The sequence below is a fragment of the Notechis scutatus genome, chromosome 8, assembly GCF_049901735.1.
Source record: "Notechis scutatus isolate UNSWTSFEM ecotype Mainland chromosome 8, rNotScu1.2, whole genome shotgun sequence".
Taxonomy (NCBI): domain Eukaryota; kingdom Metazoa; phylum Chordata; class Lepidosauria; order Squamata; family Elapidae; genus Notechis; species Notechis scutatus.
In genome coordinates this window covers 4,654,265-4,674,224 of record NC_142016.1, presented here as the reverse complement: position 1 = coordinate 4,674,224, position 19,960 = coordinate 4,654,265, and the positions used below count along the sequence as shown (strand labels likewise).

At 41.3% G+C, this 19,960-nt stretch overlaps 1 protein-coding gene across 6 annotated transcripts in view; it reads right to left on the bottom strand.

Annotated features, from left to right (window-relative positions):
- The window catches only part of COL16A1 (collagen type XVI alpha 1 chain), a 234,413-nt gene extending 214,803 nt beyond the window's left edge, over positions 1-19,610 (bottom strand). For all 6 annotated transcript variants that reach the window (XM_087970506.1, XM_087970507.1, XM_087970509.1 and 3 more), the window contains exons 1-2: positions 19,285-19,610; positions 6,546-6,660 (exon numbers count right to left, since the gene is read on the bottom strand). In XM_087970506.1, coding sequence (XP_087826632.1) covers positions 6,546-6,633 — 88 coding nt within the window. In that variant the 5' untranslated portion in view covers positions 6,634-6,660; positions 19,285-19,610. The remainder of the gene's footprint in view (positions 1-6,545; positions 6,661-19,284) is intronic.
- Positions 19,611-19,960: the final 350 nt, after the last annotated feature.

The following is a 19,960-nucleotide window of genomic DNA, read 5'->3' as shown; positions in this document are numbered from 1 at the left end:
TATGAGATCTGTAAAGTAAACTTTAGCATGGATGGGCCCAGGGGGACACCAGAAAAAATTGAAATAGAATAGAATAGAATAGAATAGAATAGAATAGAATAGAATAGAATAGAATAGAATAGAATAGAATAGAATAGAATAGAATACTTTTATTGGTCAAGTATGATTGGACACACAAGGAATTTGTCTTGGTGCAAATACTCTCAGTATACATAAAAGAAAAGATACATTCATCAAGAGTCAAGAATCAAGAAGATCGACCCCAGATAGGCTGCACCCAAGTTATGACACAGGGACCCCTGTAGAGTCCACCAGCAAATAGTTTTGTCCAGTATAGGGCACCCTGTATATGCACATAACTACACTGGAGGTGCAAATCAGGTACCGGAAAAATAGTAAGAATCATAGGCCCCCAATCCTACCAGATAGAGCTAGAGGATGCTAGGATATGGAGGAGACATATAGATCAACTCCATGGGTGATTAGAAGACAAAAGACTTGAGGAGGAAAGTTTAGGAAGGGAACCCTGACACAGAAGCACAGACCAGGCCCTGACAACCTCAAATAAAGATAGGCAAGAAAGTACACTTCCTATTCTGACTACCAGCCCGTGGGATAGGCGCAACTACTCATCTGGAGAAATGGGGATCCAGCAAAGTACTTCTGAGGCCTCGGTTCTGGCAGAGACAGCTACACCCTGGGAGAACTTCTAGGAGGTTCCAATGACCAGCTCCAGAGTGACAGCAGACCCATCTATCCAGTTTGCCGCCCCAGGTGGGAATGAACCATGCAAGTCCAGTTACACCCACCGTAGTCCTGCCTATTTGCGTGACTACATACTCTAAGCTATCACTGATTGGGTAGCCTCTATCTGAGAGGGGAGGGATGTTAAATATTAATGAGGAATGGAGTCTGATGTCAAACTCCACTCATTTGCTGGAAATTCCGGCATGAATATTGAAGCCACATCAGTGGCTGAACACGTGGACAGCTCCTGCTTTAAAAAGCTGGAGCCAGCTGCTGCTCAGCCTCTTTACTCAGGATCTTCAATAAAGCAGACATTCTCAACAATTGGAGTCTTGCTTCTTCCCTCGACCTGCCTATCTAACAGGAAGAGACCTCCGAGGTCTTCTAGTCCAAGGCAGGAGATCTTATACATCTCAATCAAATGGTTGTCCTGTCTATTTTTGAAAACCTTCAGTGATGGAGCACCCACAACTCTGGAAAGAAAGCAGTGTCATTGATGAATTGTTCCCACAGTTGGAATATTTCCCTTACTCCTTGGTTGGATGTCCTTAACAAGTTTCCACCCATTATTTCTTGTCCTGCCCTCTGGTGCTTTTGAAGAATGAGTTGATCCCCCCTCTTCTCTGTGAAAATCCCTCAAGTACTGAAAAACAGAGCTATCTTGTCATCTCCAGTCCTTCTCTTCAATAGGCTAGATATACCTAGCTCCCTCCATCATTCATCGTATGATTTACCCTCTAGTCCCTTCATCATCTTGATTGCTCTTCTCTACACACTTTTTAGGGACTCAGCATCTATTTTTGTATTGTACTGACAAGTCCCTCTCTAGCTGGATTTACACCGCGTGACAGGTAAAACCATGACAGGTGCTTTTACTTAATGACTAAACTAGGCTAGTACTAATGTTGGTTGGTTGGCTTCCGAGATCAGCTTGGTACATGAACTCATGTGCTGAGTTTATTTTTTGATGGCAGCAGATGAGAACATCCCCCTGACCTAGTTTGGGCTTGGATGCTAAGCAGGGTCAGGCCAGGTCAATGCTTGGATGGGTAGCTTCCAGTGAATTGCAAGGCTGAAAACTCAACTGAGATATTAAAAAGCATTTTGGTAAATAATCACTGCCAGCCTGTTTAGCATTGTGGACAAGAAAATGAAATGAATATATTCATATGTATATATATAGTATACCAGTGTTTCTCAGCCTTAGCAAATTTACGATGCATAGACTCCAACTCCCAGAATTCCCCAGCCAGCCACACTGCCTGGGGAATTCTGGGAATTGAAGTCCACACATCATAAAGTTCCCAAGGTTGAGAAACACCGCATTATGCATTTACGAGGCCTGAATCTCAAATACAGCCTTTCTCGTTGCAAAACACAAGGCAGGCAGCCTTCCCCATTAAGATACATTATCCTTCTTTAGTGTTGCCACAGTCTTCAGATTTTCCACATTGCCCCTAGCACAAACTCACTGCTTCTGTGACGAGCACCTGCCATGTGATTCTGTGCTATTCTGAAGGAGCAGAATTGCACACTCAGAGGCCTCCCAACAAAACGGGGCGACCTCCAGACTTGATAGAACTATCCCCTTGATAGGAAATGGAGTTGAGGATCAAATGGAATTGACAGCTGAGGTCACTATACTTTGGAGCCCAGGTGGGGTGCCGGAAGCCATTGCCAGGTTGCCAGCATCTCTCACGGTGGCCTGCAGCAAATCACCAGAAGCTTTTCAGGCAGCTATCCATCAATGAGAAACACTGCTGAGCTAGCAGCTCCAAAGAGCCTTCTTCCTGTCAATCAGAACTGGCAACAGATTAGTTTAGCAGCTGGCCAAGGTCTACATCAGAGGCAGGGAATCATTTTGTGGTTTGGAGGGTTTTGTTTTTAATTTTTTTTCCTTCTGAGGGATGCAGCAATGATGTCATCCAACTGGCAGAAATTGAAACGTTCAGATCATTTCCAGGGAAGATCTGGAGTTTGATAAAGTTTTAAAGGAGTCCTTATTTTAATACAGTGGCGGGGAAGGGTGGGTTTGGAATCATACCACTGAAAAATCTATGTTATGCCACAGCTCCTTCATAACACAGTATGGAGTGCTCTAAGGCAGTGGCCCCCAACCTTTTTTGTACCATGGCCCGGTACCGGCATCACAAAATGATCCACGGACCGGTACCGGCATCAGTACGCACGACCAAGGCAAGGTGAGGCGAGCGACCGGCCAGCCAGGCATCCCCCGCTTCTCCCCGCCACCTTCAACTCCTCCTTTGTACCTTTTTTGTGCTTTTCGGGCTCTTTCTTAATCTCCTCCTGAGTAACGCGAGACTCTACCGCCATCGGGATGGCTCTTCGTTCGAAGCTGCCCCCCCCCTTCGACGAAACTAAGGTGCAAGGATTCCTTCAGCACCCAAACGCCGCTTTCCAACAACTGATGACCGACAAGCTCACCCGGAAGCACTTTCTCAAGCGCCGTCGAAACAAGATGGCGGCGCCCAAGCAAACCGGCGGTCTGGTAGAAAATGATCCATGAACCACTGCTCTAAGGTGATCCACATGTTCGCATCTGGTTTATGTGTATTATACGACTGGGAACTGCCTTTCTAGCACTAGAGACAGTGGAGGAAGCCCAGCAATTGTCACCTTTTAACTCTGGATTCTACATAATACAGAATAGAATACAGGATGTAAAATAAGAAAGTTGGAAGGGACTTTTGAAGTCCTAGTCCACCTCCCTGCCCATGGCAGGAGATATTTACTCTTTGGTATAAATGGCTGTCCAATCTCGTCTTAAAAACCTCGAGTGAGGGAGCACCCTCAACTTTTGGAGGCAAGCCGTTCCAGTGATTAATTGTTCTCGCTATCAGATAATTTCTCCTTAATTCCAGATTGGGTTTCAATTTACCTTGAGTTCTCTTTGAAAATTGCCTGAATGTTCTTGGGGAATTGACCTCCTTTGGAAGATGCACGGCATGTAAGTGTTCAGTGTTCAGTTCCAATGTTGGCTACCAAACTTCATGGCAACTCTGGATTTCTCTTTTGCTGGCATGATTCATTGCAGGTTTTCCATTTTGTTTACCTGAGCACAGGAGCAGGGAGAGCGAGATCTAGGCCCAGAGGTCAATTTGAGAAGATTGACTATCCGTGGTAAAGAAAAGGTACTTTTCAAATGCTCAGTGGCATTTTCTCTTTGATTGTTCTTTGTAGATCTGAGCATGGAGCTCCGTGGTTCAAGTATTTCTTTAATGACCTCCAGCACCTTCCTCTCCCTTTCTTTCTTATTTCAGCTGGGTCCATGTTTAGATTCTGTGCTTCCTTGGGGAAAGAACTTCTTGTTCTCATTTGTAGTTTTTAACAGTATTTTTATTTTATAGCCAATGACCAGCTTGCACTCTATAAAACACCATGAGTGCTAAGAGCTCTATATAATTGCATCTAGTCATTAAGACATATGAGCTCTGTCCTAAATTAGGCCTAGTCCATCAATTCCACATGCTTCAAAAGAAATCAAAGCAGGATCAGGAGCAGCTGAAACTCATTTCTCATTCTTTAGAGGTAGCAGGAAAGAAAATCTTTTTTAATCTTTGATTTTAAGAAAGAGTTAGTCTCCCTCAAGTTGAGCTTGACTGCTAGACAATTACATCAGGGAATTTGGGCAGCAATTGGAAAGATTTTTCCCTGCCACAATCCAGAATATTTTTCTATTTTCAGTCTACTGTATAGTCTGGATTCCTGGTGGTCTCCCATTCAGCTTTGTAATCCGGAAAATTGGTCAATCCAGCTGCAACTGTCCTTGAAATACATGATTCTATATGCTCCTTTTGTTTAATCAGGTTTCTGCTCTGGTAACTTGTGGACCCCCTTCCTGTGTGATTCGATTTCCTAAGTCCATTAAAGGGCAGGTGTAAGGCCCAAGGAACCAAGAATGACATGAGGAGTTACTTCTAGGTAATTTTTTTTATTGCTGCTTGCCTATAGACAGAATCTTGCCAGATTGAAGTACTTATCTGTACAACTACTACATATACCATGCAAACTACTGTGTTTGTGGGTGTAGGTGTGTTTGCCTTTGCCCTTTTTCTGCATATCAAAGTTTCCAAGCTTCTTTCCCTGGGAGGGAGCTCTTCTGTCAGGCCCAAAGAACCAGGATCATTCATAAGGCTGTAGCATAGAAGATTTATTCAAGCCTATATGCAAGAATCTGGGCAACTAAAGTTCAGCACTAAATGGGTGCCACATAAGGGCCAATGGCATTCAGGAGGGGTTGGGTGTCTTGTGGCAATGCAAGGATTCTAAACTGATGATGCACTTAACTCCACCTCCCCCCCAGCTCTACCTACTCTTCTTCTACACCCTCCCTCCTGCAACTCTGAAATATATTCTACCACATCAGGACAATTAAACAAGTCACTGCTAAGTGACCTCTCCACTTCATAGTACTTGCTAAAATGAGTCTATTGCTGATGCTAATTAAAATCACATCATCACAATAATTCTTGATCATGTCAACAACCCTCTCAAAGTAGGCAAAATTAAGAAATAGACACTGCAAGGATTCCATTGATGTGGCTTTATTGTTGTAGGATATGTAAACTGGATTTTTGAAACCTGCCTGTCTCACCCTTTCACAAAATTCTAAATACCTTTACATCCCTTTAATGACAGAAGCTTTGGAAGGACTGAAGCCCAGGGACACAAGCCCCCAAAAAACAGAAGTAGCAAAGATACTGCTATTGTAACAAAGGGAGAGGAGAAAGAGAGCCCTTGCTAATGAAAGGGGGCAGAAGGTCCAGAAGTTGGACCCAGAATTGCCAAAGAGGAAAACTGGCTCATTCAGGTAGTCCTTCAAATTATGAGTATAATTGGACCCGAACGGGGAATTTAACCCATGATGCTCATAGATAAGGCACCTACTGTACATGGCTGGACCTGATTTTATTACCATTTCTATAGTAGTCATAAAGTGAATGCTGCTGAAAGTCTGAATCCATTCTCCCAAATAGATATGATTTCCAGAAATTGGCAAAACAAAAACAAAAATAAAGAAAAAAACCCACAGGAAACCAGCAAATTGTTGCAAATTGCAAATTGTTGCAAATGTTGCAAATTGTGAGCCTGGGATAACTATGGTGCAACCAATCACGGTAAATATGAGCTGATTGTCAAGCACCCAAAATGCAGTCATGTGACCACGGTGAGTGGGTAACACATTTTACGACAGTCAGAAATGCTTTATGGGCTGTAAAGCACCTTTGCCAAGGCTGTTCTAACTCTGAATGGTCATTAAATGATTGGTCATAAGTCAAGGACCACCTGTAGTTCTCTCCCTCCTAAATTCACATCCAGTCAATGTTGGAATTTGCAAATATAGAGAGTTTGGATAAGTTTTTCAGCTGCCCATCATTCCATTTGTGCAGCTGGCATCTTAATAAATAGTAGTGTTCGGCTTTCATTCATTTAAAGCCAAACATTTTTCCAAGGAAGTTCCTTGTATCAAGTTTGTATCTGCCCGTAAGTGTACGTGTGCATGTTCATGTATAAACTGGTACAATAGCCTGCAGCTATAGAAGAGAGACACCCATCTGAATTTAAGCTGCCTTTAAGATGTGCAAAGGCGAATATCCACCAAGTGCCAAGAAAGCAGCCTTTATCAGGGATCTGAGTTGAACAGCACTGATTCCACTCATTAATAGTTGCACTGATTTGCTCTAGACAGCACCCTCAGAGCAATCCCTCTTTGGCCTGTTAAGACATTGGCTCTCTAGACCCGTGATCTCTCCCCACTGCCACTGTAGCTGCCTTACCTTCTTGAAATGCCGGCACCTTCCGTCCTTTGCAGGTCTCAAGGAAAACACCCAGCAGGTACAAAGCGGAAAACAGGGCCCTCCACATTGTGGGTCACGGTCTGTGATCTTGCATCTAAGGAAGCAGAGATTCTGTTGCATTGAGAAGATCGATGTACCAGAACAGCTGAATCAGGACAAGTCATGAATAGAACAATGACCCCCTTTTTGCATGTAATTATCCCAGACCTTTCCCTACCCAGGTAAGCAACATTGATTAGCAGTCTTTAGCAGATATTCAAGGCATCAATCCAGGGAATTTTCTTAGGGCAGAACAGTAGAGTCAATTAACTGGACAAACACGTCTAATTGTCCCAACTCAATTTCCACACAATTCTACCTGGATGACTGAGAATCTTCATTAAGATACTGGCACACACCTTGGGGAAGAAACCCAAGTGTAGGAATATCCTTAAGAATTGTAAGAGTTGGCACATTCCAAAGACTCTCTGTCTACTCAGTTGGTCCCTTGGTCTCAGACTGAAGAAGCTGTGTGGATAAGCAGTGAAATGTCTCAAACCAACAAGAAAATAAGTCCAGTTGCCATAACTCAACTTCCAGACAGTAGACACAGTTGTTTTAGCAATTTATGTGCCCTTCAAAGTAGTTCAAGCTAAGAATCTAATGCCATGTAGGAATCCAGTGTGTACTATATCGTTTCTTATAAGGATATAGTAATAGAATGTTGCAAGTCTGGATGTGTTTCCCATCTTCGTGAGAACTTGGGAGGGTCAATGTTTGAAAGGCTTTCTCTGGTTACAGTTTTGGCTCAAACTCAAAATTTCCTTTATCTGACCCTTGCTCTTTGTGGTGTCCCTCAAAGCCATTCCTTTTACTGTCTACATTGGGAGGGTGGAATAAAAATGTCACAATAGCCATGCACATCAAGCTGTGCCCCTTTTTACATGCAACACATGTTAAAAGGGTGTGGGGCTTTGATCATATTATTATGGCTGTCATTTTGATTTATTTTACATCTCCCCCCCACCCCCTCCTGTAGACACACCTGGGAGCAATGCTCCTAAGGCTCCAGGTGTAGTAAAATTGTTTATTGGAACAGGAGAAAAAAAACCAATAGAAGGAAAGGTTTACATGACCTAGGATATAATGAGATGGAAATGTTTATATGCATGCATGTGTGTATGGGGTTGTTTCAAGATGTCATCTGGCAGCAGCTTCTTGGAGACTTAAAAAGTTCCTCCTGCTGAGATAGGATGTCTGATGATTTAGTTTGCTGTTTTGCAAAATTAAGCCCCCTTCAGGAGCCACCTACTATACTTCAATGTAATCTTACTTCAAGGAAACCCCCTTTCCCTAGATTTCCCCATTTGCTATGCAAGGAAAAGCAACTCACTTTTTTTCATATATGTGTATGTGTTCTTATGTATGTGTGTGTACATTAATTGATTTCAGGAAAGTCAGTTAAATGTTGGATCTTGTCAGAGTGAATTGCCAAATTTGAGGAGAAAGGGAGCTAAGGGTTTTAACACAGTAGTCCATTTTAAACTTACAAAAAGAAAAATTGCAAATTTATTTGTTTGTTTGTTTGTTTGTTTCCTTCTTTTTCAAAACTGAGGGAAATCTGAAGGGTTTGCTGCATTTTTGTTAAGATATGGAGTTTTAAATATCAAATTAACAGTTGGAGGAAGTGATCTCCAACTGATTTCCAATTTTTTTGACGTTCGCACAGTTGATTCAGGTTTGCTTTGAATCAGGGAAATCTCCCAAATGAGCTGTAGTCTGACCTGCTCTAACTTTCTTTGGCTGTATACAGAAACACTTTGGCATTTTCAACGTGTAGAGATTTTTCATATGATGAATTTAGCACATTGCCGGAATATTATTCTGTGTTATATAAAGAACCACTTTCTTTGGCAAATGTTTGGCAACCAGCATGTTTCTAATGCTATTTGTGCTCATTTGGATTATGCTTTTCCTTAAAGACATCACATTATGGATGAGTTTCATATTTCAAACTTTCTATTAAAAAGTCACATTGTCTTCAATAATATTATTTTTATTATTGTTTTACATTCAGTCATAAATAAAGCTGCAATAAAACCAGCAGTGTTGAAGAATATGGATGCAGCAAATTAAAACAAAGTTCATTACAGTAAAGCAAAGAAATAGGCAATCTAAAATGCCATCTCATTCCTGGAACAATTGTTATCATGCTATCAGAACTTGCAGGCTGAGAAATAAATCTCCCTCGCAAGAGAAACTACATTCAATATCAGTAGATGATTGACAAATACAATATAACCAGATAAGCTACTCCTTTCAGGCAAGAAAGAAATTATATTTATGTAAAAAAATTGTCTACTGTAAAACACAGAAATCAAATCCTGTCTATTATGTGTGTGTATATGTTGATAGGTGTGAGAGAGATAGAGATAGATAGAACTAGATAGATAGACAGAGCTAAAGCGCTCATGAGAGAGAGAGAGAGTTAGAGATCAAACCCTGTCTTTATTATGTGTGCATGTGTGTATGTTTGTGTGTGTGTGTCTGTGAGAAAGAGAGAGAGAGAGAGCTAGAGAGAGAGAGATAATGAGAGAAAGAGATAAAGAGAGAATAAGATAGAGTTAGAGATCAAACCCTGTCTTTATTATGTGTGCATGTGTGTAATGTTTGTGTGTGTGTGTGTGTGTGTGTGTGTGAGAGAGAGAGAGAGATGAGTGTTAGAGATCAAACTGCTTGTGTATGAGAGTAAGATAGAGTTAGATATCAAACCCTGTCTTTATGTGTGTGTGTGTGTGTGTGTGTGTGTGTGTGTGTGTGTGTGAGAGAGAGAGAGAGAGAGATAATGAGAGAAAGAGATAAAGATAGAGAAGACAGAGTTAAGACAGAGTTAGAGATCAAATTGATCATGTGTGTGTGTGGGGGAGAGAGAGAGAGAGATCAAACTCTGTCTATTATGTGCAGGTATGTTTGTATGTCAGATAGCTAGCTATACCTCTGTTGAAGTTTCACAAGGAATGGACAGGTTCACTCAATAAATTTAGTGCATACGTCCAGAGCTGGTATTCAGCAGGTTCTGACCAGTTCTGGAGAACTGGTAGCAGAAATTTTGAGTAGTTCGGAGAACTGGCAAATCCCACCTCTGACTGGAGATTTTGCAGTATCCTTCCCCTGCCACGCCCACCAAGCCACGCCTACAGAACTGGTAGTAAAAAAAAAATAGAATCCTGCCACTAGAATCCCACCACTCATAGAATCATAGGGCTGGGCGGGACCTTGGAGGTCCTCTAGTCCAACCCTCTGCTCAAGCAGGAGATCCTATGCCATTCTGGACAAATAGCTGTCCCATCTCTTCTTGAAAACCTCCAGTGATGGAGCACTTACAGCTTCCAGAGGGAAGCCATTCCACTGTTTGGTTGTCCTCGTTTTAAATTTAAATTTAACCAGGCCACTTAAAACCTTGCTAAGCCTGCTAAGCTTGGCTAATTTTAACCTCACTTATTCTGGTTAGTCTATGGTAGGATCATGGACACATAGAAAATGAGAATTCCACAATCAACTTGACCAGGTTGTTCCCCCAAAAAAGTATACGTCAGAGTAGGAAATTCAACAGAAATGTGGTAGAAGTAGAACATGACGATAGGGTTAGGATCTATGGAATATCAAGTTTGCTAATTTATGTAACCGGCATTGTTTTTATCCCTCGCCCTGAATTCCTGAGAGGCACAAGCATCATTTTTATGACATCATCTTGCAGATGCTTTTTTTTCAAAATAGATTTTCTCAGTTTTATGGAGCATATTTTCAGTTAACTGAATGTAAGGTCGTATTTGAGTGTATTTTATTAAGGAGTACTTGGAAACCCCATTCTCTCTCTCTCTCTCTTTCTCCCTCCCTCCCTCTCTCTGTCTGTCTCTCTGTCTCTTTCTCTGTCTTTCTCTCTCTCTCTCTCTCTCTTACACACACACATCCAACTTAATTGCCCTAGTGAAATCAATGGAATTTTAATATGTTTAACTTTGATTGAATTTTTCAACCGAATTATGAGAAAAGATGTGGGAAAAAATGCTCTTAATCTCTAGAGATAGACACAGAGATGCTAGAATATCTCATTGCAAGGGAATAAGGTGGTACGGTCTATGGGAGGATCAGGGTAAGTCTCTAAATTGATTTATATCAGTTTGGGTAGTTTCGTGCGCATGCATTTTATTGGGCCAAATAAGTCTAAGTCCAAAGACTTGCAGCTGGAGCTGGAGCTTGGCTGAAGGTTTTTTTTTTTCTGAATGGTTCCAAGCAGTGGAATCAACATGGATCCAATTCATGAAATCCTCGTCAAATAGAGACAAGGGAGGCACCCAAGACAGATTTGAAGATTTACTGCCATATCTTTAAAATACTTTATATTGCAATAAATGCACCAGAGTTAATTCCTAGCTCTCTAAGAAGCAGTAACAGCTAAAACATTTCTGTTTGGCTACCATGCAGAGTTAGATTTATATCCCATTTTCTTTTCAGAGCTCTAGGTAGCATGTAGAGATAGTCCTCATTGAGTGCATAGTGGCAATGAAGATGAAAAAGTAATTTTTGACCAGTGTTTGCATTTATGATCTTTGCAGGTCTGTAAAGAAAAGGAAAGCTGAGATCAGAGGATAAGTTGTCAGGTTCACTTACTGACTGCTTCACTTAATGACCAAGTTGCCGATCCCTATTGTGGTAGCTAAACAAGAATTTTCTGTATAGAATGTTTTCCCTGTTGTTTTGTCTATTAGATACTGACTAGCCCAAGTCACCTCAAACTTGAACCCTCAAACATTACACCCTACTTGCCTTTTCACTTCCCTACCACTCACACGAAATGTGATTGATATGGTGCAGCATTTCCTTCAACATCAAGTGCGTTAAAGAAAGCATACAGGGAGCCCTTGACTTACAACAGTTCATTTAGTGACCATTTAAACCGAAAAGGTGATTTATGACCGTTTTTCACACTTACAACCATCGCAGCATCCCCATGGTCGAAATTCAGACACTTGACAACTGGTTGCAGTATTCCAGGATCACATGATCCCCTTTCGCGACCTTCTGACAAGCAAAGTCGATGGGGAAGCCGGATTCACTTAACAACCTTGTTTACTAACTTCACAACTGCACTGTGTCAGGATTCCGGCTGTTACTCCAGTTAAATCATGAGCATCGAGCCACACTCCCAAACCTTGAAAGGATTTATTAGAAGTTAACATGCCGGCATTAGCCTGGGCACAGGCCAACTGAGATACGTAATTCACTGTCACCCTTGATCCTGCTTTACCCCCAGCCCCACCCCTCTGGGTGTATCATCCAATGAAATACTTCCATAGTCAAGAGTCATCAATCATGCCTTCCAATTAGATTTTTGCAAGGCAGAAGCTTCAGTCATCTAATCAGTCTCTGAAGAAAATATGAATGGAATGTACTTTTGATTCCACTCTCCTGCCTGCTCTTTGAAACTCTCCCCCCTTCTTTCTGTTGACAACTATAAAATATGTATACAAAATATTTTATGAGTTGGCACAGTGATTCACTTAACAACTGTGGCAAGAAAGGTCATAAAATGGGCCAAAATTCACCTCACTGTCTCCCTTTGCAGCAGAAATTTTGGGCTCAATGGTGGTCATGTCAAAGATTATTATCTGTATTGTGCACCAACAACTAGACCTAGTTGTTCAACCATCCCAGAAGGAGGGTTGTGTTACTGAAATTTGAAGCCTTTGAATGCTGTGAAGTTATCAGAATGGCAACAGAAGTTAGCAACAGCATTCCTAAAGGGCGTTTCAGGCATCCTCTGAAATGAATTTCGCCATTCCCACTTTCATTTTTTTTCCTTTCACAACATTTCCTGTGCTGGGAACAGTTTCTGCTTTTGTTTCTGTTCATCTATTTGATTTCTTATCTTTTCAGGAGGAAAGCAGCCGTGGCCAACTTCTCCCACCTTCTCCTGCAGAGCTCGTAGTCTGCCTTTCTGAGTCTTCTGTGGTTTTTTTGTGAGATCACAACCCTCTCATATTTTCCCTGGATCGTGACACTGTAAAGAGCAGCCATCCAATGTGCTGTCTTTCTACTGGAAGCATCCATGGGGAAGGATGATCAAAAAGTCAGGATGGTGATTGCAACCGTGTCAATGAAGCTCCATTGCTTTTCTAGGCAAGCTATACAAGAGACTCAAGCTCCAATCCTGTAGTCACAGTGGCCTCCATAATTTTTTTGAACCCCTTCTGTGGATTTTATTTATTTATTTTTATTTATTTGATTTGCCAATTGTTTACAAGATAATAAGTATAAGTGTATACATAGTTGTGAATACATGAAATGAATACATATAAGAAAAATAAAAGAAGAATAAGAGAAACAATAGGACAGGGACGGTAGGCACGTTGGTGCGCTTATGCACGCCCCCTACAGACCTCTTAGGAAAGGGGTGAGGTCAATAGTAGACAGTCTAAGGTTAAAGTTTTTGGGGTTTGGGGAAGAAACTACAGAGTCGGGTAGAAGTATTCAGACATTGACCACTCTATTGCTGAAGTCGTATTTCTTGCAATCAAGTTTGGTGCGGTTAACTTTGAGTTTGTATCTATTGTGTGCTCTTGTGTTGTTATGGTTGAAGCTGAAGTATTCATTGACAGGTAGGACATTGCAATGTATGATTTTATATACCATGCTTAAATCAGACCGAAGATGGCATAATTCAAGGTTTTCTAGTTCTAGAATTTCAAGTCTGGTGGCATAAGGTATTCTACAACGAGTAGAGGAGTGGAGAACTCTTCTTGTGAAATATTTCTGGACTTTCTCAATTGTGCTAATATCAGATACGTAATGTGGGTTCCAGACTGATGAACTGTATTCGAGTATTGGTCTAGCAAATGTTTTGTATGCTCTGGTTAGTAGTGTGATATTACCAGAGAAAAAGCTACGTAGGATTAGGTTAACAACTCTTAATGCCTTTTTGGCTATGTAGTTGCAGTGGGCTCTAGCACTTAGATCATTAGAGGTGAGTATTCCAAGGTCCTTTACAGAGCTTGGGTCTCCGATTCCTTCCTATAAAGCAAAGATCTAGGTGGGATCCATGAAAAGAGGAGGCAGCTCTTCTGAAATCAGTGTTCTCTGAAGCCAGCAGTGTTTTTAGCTGCACAAAACCAGTCCTCTTTCTCTCTACACTATTTTCCGCCTTCTGGAAGGCAATGTTGTAATATCACAGGGTCCAGAATTTGGGGACTTTGTTTAGTTTTAGGATATGTTGCTGGTTTTTTTGTTCTTTTGTTTTGTTTAAAAAGAAGCATCAAATTTCCCAGAGCTGCTACTCCTTCAACTGAGTTCTCTACTCAAGTTATCTCTTTTTCTTTTACCTGCCTCACTAAACAGCACCTTTGGCTTCTTTCACCAAATCTTACTCCCTCCTTACTCCAGACTCCTCCATCTATTGCCACATACATAGCAACTGGGGTCCATGGACTATAGTTTAAAAAGTCAAGATGGCAACCATCACAGGGCAATTGAAGAGAAAAAGCAACAAAGATGATCAGGAGACTGTAGGATAAAACATAAAATGGTTGCAGGAATTGTGTATGTCTAGCCTAATGAAAAGAAAGACTGGGGTGACATGATAGCCATCTTCCAATATTTGTGGACTGTCACAAAGAAGAAGGGGTTAATCTATTCTCCAAAGCACCTGAAAGCATGACAAGAAACAATGGATGGAAACTAACCAAGGAGACAGACAACCAAGAACTAAGAATAAATTTCTTGACAGTGAGAACACTCAACCAGTGGAACAGCTTGTCTACAGAAGTTGTGGGTGCTCCATCACTAGAGGCTTTTAAGAACAGATTGGACAACCACTTTCAGAAATGGTATAGGGTCTCCTGCTTGAGCAAGGGGTTGGACTAGAAGACCTCCAAGGTTCCTTCCAACTGTTATTCTATTATTCTGTTTTGGTTTTCTTCTGTGATGCACACCATCATCTTAATATTTTTTACCACATTCTGTAAACAAATCTCCAGCATGAAAAGTCAGGACCACACTATAAGTTCCAGTTAAAGTGATTTATTGGTCCTGCCTATATACCAGAATCTAGTCAATTTAACAGTCAGCACTAAATTGGCACTAGATAAGAATTAAAAGAATTCAAGATGGGTTTGACTTAGACCTCTTGTGGCAACATAATGATTCCAGGCTGATTCCTCTCTTGATTCCACCTCTTGACTCTGCCTGTCCTTCTACAATAAGCCCTCTATAGCAACAAAAGGCATTTGTGAATGCTTTTAAATGTAACATTCTTTGTAATTTGGGAAAAAAATATTTTAGAAAAATTCTTCACATTTTCAGTTTGGTTTAGCCTTACTTTGGTCAAATTTGATTTTGAAAATGAATAGAATACCTTTTGAAAACGATTGGCTTTTCTTTCAAACTATTACCAAATTTCCTGCTGGACAGCACACACTGTGCTGGAAATAAAAGTACTTATCTTAAATTTCCTTGAGGCAAATTCAGCAGCAATCTAATTTAGACTTGTGCTGATTTCTGGCAAAAATGCCTTGATTTTCTGGATCCTGATACACTTCTTCAAAGCTAAACTTATGCCAGCTGCTAATAATATTTTCAAGAGGTGTTAGAATCAAGAAAAACTTCTGTGTGCTTTCATACTAACAATTTGATCTCTGAAAAAGACAGTCCATTCTGGGTAAGACCGAATAAATTCTTCCCAGTGTCAAAATCAACTAGAAGCAAATGTTTCAACAGACTTGAAGAACTTTATGTAAAATATCCAACAAAGACAAATTATTTACTTAAAACTGTGTTCTATATTGCCATTCTAAAATGAGGGGAGTACAGGAAATCTTATACATCTTAAATAAAAGTACATTAATTTTTTAAAAATAAAAGTATCTGTAAAATGAATATAATGGGAAAATAAATACTTTTGTGGGAAAATGACAGAGTGGATAAAATGCTAGCCTTTACTGTTATGGATTTTCCAGAAATAATGGATTGATGTTGCAGCTCCTGGTAGTTGGATCTTGGTTGAATAAAAGGAAAAAACTTTCTGATAGAAAGATCCATAGAAAGATACAGCGGAAGAGTTAATTTAGGGGGTCTGTGGCTTTTAAATTCTCCATGCTGGCTGGGGAATTCTGGGAGTTGAAGTCCACACTTTTTAAACTTGTCATGGTTAAGAAATACCAGTTTAATTGGTTTAATCATAAAATGCTGAGTGTTAGATTAGAAGATCTTGGTAGTCCCTTCTTATTCCACTCTTCTATGAATTGGGATTCAGTTTCTGGAGAAATGAACTAACTTCACTTTCTAGATGAACTTGCTGAGTGCAAAAACTATCTAGAAACCAAAAAAATACATTTTATTGAAAAGTATTAATAAAAGCACATCCTATTACAGGTGGTCCTCAACTTACGACCACAATTGAGCCCAAAATTTATATTGTTAAATGAGAAATTGGTTAAGTGAATTTGCCCCATTTTATGATTTTCCTCGCCACATTTGTTAAGTGAATCCCTGCAGTTCTTAAATTAGTAACACCGTCGTTAAGTGAACTGGGTTTCATTGTTTTTGCTTGTCAGAAGGTCACAAAAGGGAATCACATGATTCTGGGACACTGCAATGGTCATAAATATGAGTTAGTTATCAAGCATCTGAATGTAAATCACGTGACCATAGGGAAGCTGCAATGGACATAAAGGTGAAAAATGGTCATAAGTCACTTTTTTCAGTAGCTGTTGTAATTTTGAATGGTCACTAAATGAACTGTTGGAAGTCAAGGACTATCTGTATTTACAAAAGGTGTTTCTATTAGAAAAGTGAACAAAAACATGCTTCGTGGAAGGGATACAAAAATGCACATCACTTTTCGTGCATATATTAGAGAATAGTTGCAAATCAGTAAGGAAACCCTGGCAGCCAATGAAAATGGTGTTGAAAAGTTGAAATTAACATTTACAGCCTTCCATCCTGATTTTACGTCCAATAAGATGAAAGTAGTCCTCAACTGACAACCACAATTAGAACCAGACTTTCCATTGCTAAATAAAGCATTGTTATAGGAGTCACTCCCAATTTTACTTTTTGCCACCATTGTTAAATGATTCACCACAGTTGCTAAGCGAGTCACATGGTCATTTAAGCAAATCTACCTTCCCCCATTGACTCTGCTTAACAGAAGCTGGCTGGGAAGGTCGCAAATGGCAACCACTTGACCTCAGGATGCTACTCCTCCTCCTCCTCCCATGTCTGAAGCACCAAAGCGCTTCCGTGGTGAAAGGATTAGCCAGTGACTTCATTGGGGCCTTCTTTCCTGTCTCTGTTAATGAGCCCACCAAAGTGTTACCTATTTATCTACTTGTGTTTTCCTGCTTTCAAACTGCTAGGTGGGCAGGAGATGGAGCAAGGAACGGGAGTTCACTCTGACGCAACAGCAGCACTCGGGCTTCAAACGCAGGCTTGCAAATTGTCAACCCAGCATCCTAACCATGTGAGCCACCCCCACTCCGTCCCGGGATGCTGCAACCATCCCAACTACTTGCCAATTGCCAAATGCCTGAATTTGGGTCCTGTTGCTTTATTTAACACCAGTGTGGTAGCCTAGAGGTGGAGTTCCCACTTCACAACCAGGAGGCTGTGAGTTCAATCCTAGGTAGAGGCTAATATTTGGAATAGACCCCTGCTTGAGCAGGGGGTTGGACTAGATGAGATCCCTTCCAACTGTGTTATTCTATGTTAAGATACTGCAGTATCCTAGTGCAAGGACTAGTTGTAAGTCACCTTTTTTTTAAAGCGATGATGTAATTTAAAACGGTTGCTAAACAAATGGTTGCAAGTTGAGGGCAGATTGTAGAGACATAGGATCAGGCAGGAACAGCCTGTACAAAATGGAAACCCTCCATATTCCTTGGTCCAGGGTTTTTATGGCTTCGAAAGTAATGCCAACTCTTCAAACTATGAAGGCACCAGAAGCTGGTCTATTTGGCCCAAAGTAGGTTGCTACTGAATTCTGAGAGATGAACCTTTAAAAATGTTTTAAAGTGTAGACGGTATATAAGGGTTGCTCTAACACTGAATTGGTAGACAAAAATATCAGGGTTAGAGCCCCACATGGTCCCCCACCACAGGGTTGTTCCAGTGAAATTCAGTTTCAAACTTGAATTACAGTAATATAAATTCTTAAGTGATTTTCAGATGGGAAGTAAGAGAATAGATACACTGACACTTGACAGAATCAGTACATTAAGAAGAGGAGGGGGAAAAGCAAACTGGGCTTAAAAATTCCAACTCCTATCTTTCTGATGAGATCATGAGATTATTGCCCCAACCGTCTTGGAGTCAAATGGGATGTGCATTAATTTTTCCACTGTCACACAATTTCGGTTCACGTTTCCAAAGAAGCAAGGGATCCAGGACACTTGCACTTATTCTTTCCCTTGCTCCTTACTCCCTCATTAAGTGGTCCCATCTACTCTTGGAAGTGGTGTAGACATGTTGGGAGAAAATGAGGGGAGCTGTATCCCAACATATCTCGAGAGTGAAGGAAGAGCTAGCATTGATCTGGTTCACTACACCAAGGAGGAGGAGAAACATTTAGGTTTGAGCAATCTATGCCGATGGAAAGAGTAGACTAAAATAGAGGTGGCAACCCTTAGATCCCAAACAGAAAAGAAACTCCACAATGCAGCTCCAATCACAGGACCACAAGGGCTTTGCTGACTAGAGGAGAAACAGATACTTATCATTGTGTGGCATGAATGTAAGATGGGAAGTTGTGAGGTTCTCCTGCCCTCAGGCGTTTACCCAGCCATTTATGAACCATCTGGATAATTCAGCACTTGAAATAATTTGAGTAACAACCTCTCAAAGGCTAAAATGTTAGGTCAAAATGATTCCATAGCTTACAGAAGTTAACTTCTACAGGAAATATCGTCTGTAAAAACTTGAGGAACTTAGCCAAGTCATAAACTAGAGTAGGGGGGCTCCTCCAGAGGGTTTTAGCCATTTTTAAAGCTTTGTGTGATCACTAAGGAACCCGAATTTAAGAAGAACGTGCAGTTCACCAACTGATGACTTACGGCTAGAAGTTTCAGTGGATTAGAATGCCCAAGAAAAATAAAAGACATGAGCTTTGGCAACAAAAATAGTCCTAAAATCGGTCCTATAAAAGCCCCTGCCACAATCTCTTTGGAAATCTGTATGTAAGTCTACGTCCTACAATATTTTCTCTCCAGACCCTTTTGAGAGGGATGTTTCTAGCATGATGCAACTAGACCATCTGGTTCAAAAACTTCATTTCTCCTGCAGAGTTGCTCGATTAATCTCTTTAGATAAAACAATGTGTAAAACACATCTGGAAGTATTTGTGAAATAGTCTATGATGCAGGACGGAGCGCTTGACTTTTCTCTTTCACATCTTCCTGGGCTCCCTTGTGTGTCTTTACTAAATACAACCCCCCTCTCAACACATACACCCAACATTAAGCAGATAAGGGATAATTTTTGAGCAGCTTAATAACCCAGGATCCAAGACGCAACTTCTGAGTTCATCGGTTTTGCTGGGCTGCTAATCTGCCCCCTCCAAAGGGGCCTTCTAGCAACCCCCGCTTGCTACTTCACAAGGATCAAAGCAGAGGGAAACTTCCTGCTGCCCAGAATACAGTCGTTAGAAAGCTAACTGCAAACCATGCTGGGACAGAGCCATTTCTCTTACCTGCTGGAGGTGCTACACACAGCTGGCCATGTTTCTAAGATGAGTGTGAAACTGTGTCCCCAGCAAGCAAGCAAGCGAACGGACTTGCAGCCTACGTCACCGTTGGATCTGGCAACTGTCAGCTCCAACTTTCACGTTCTTTAGAACTCCCCCTTTCTTTCTGATCTTCCAAGAAGCCGCAAGCAGGGAATTGGGAGAGACAGAAAAAGGCAGCTTCCGATCTCTCTTGCAAAGCAAATTGGAGGAATCCTTAGAATTGGAGAATACCTCCAGGAGAACTCAGCTCACAATGCCTTTCGGCTCCTTCACCCCCCTCCCTTTCTGGCTCTTCTCTCCAGAGGTGGAGAAGTAAAGATTCCCCCCACACCCACTCACCCACCCTTGCAACTCTAGTCTGACTCAGTGATGAAGGACTGCTGTTGCGCCAGGCCCCCGAGCTGGAAACGAGCAGCTCACAAACGTGCCGGAATGCCAAAAGAACTTAATCAAGCCCAGCTGGGATGGGAACAAAGGCCCGGAGGCAAGGGAACTTCTGCCAGATCTTCCCCAACTTTTTGCTGTGTCTAGTTCAGTCTGTTTCTCAACCTTTGGTTCGAAGCATCTTAATGAGATTTGGCCGGGCGCAGAAGTTGCCACAAAGAGGAGCCAAGCTTCTGTGATGTGTCCAACTCTTGCT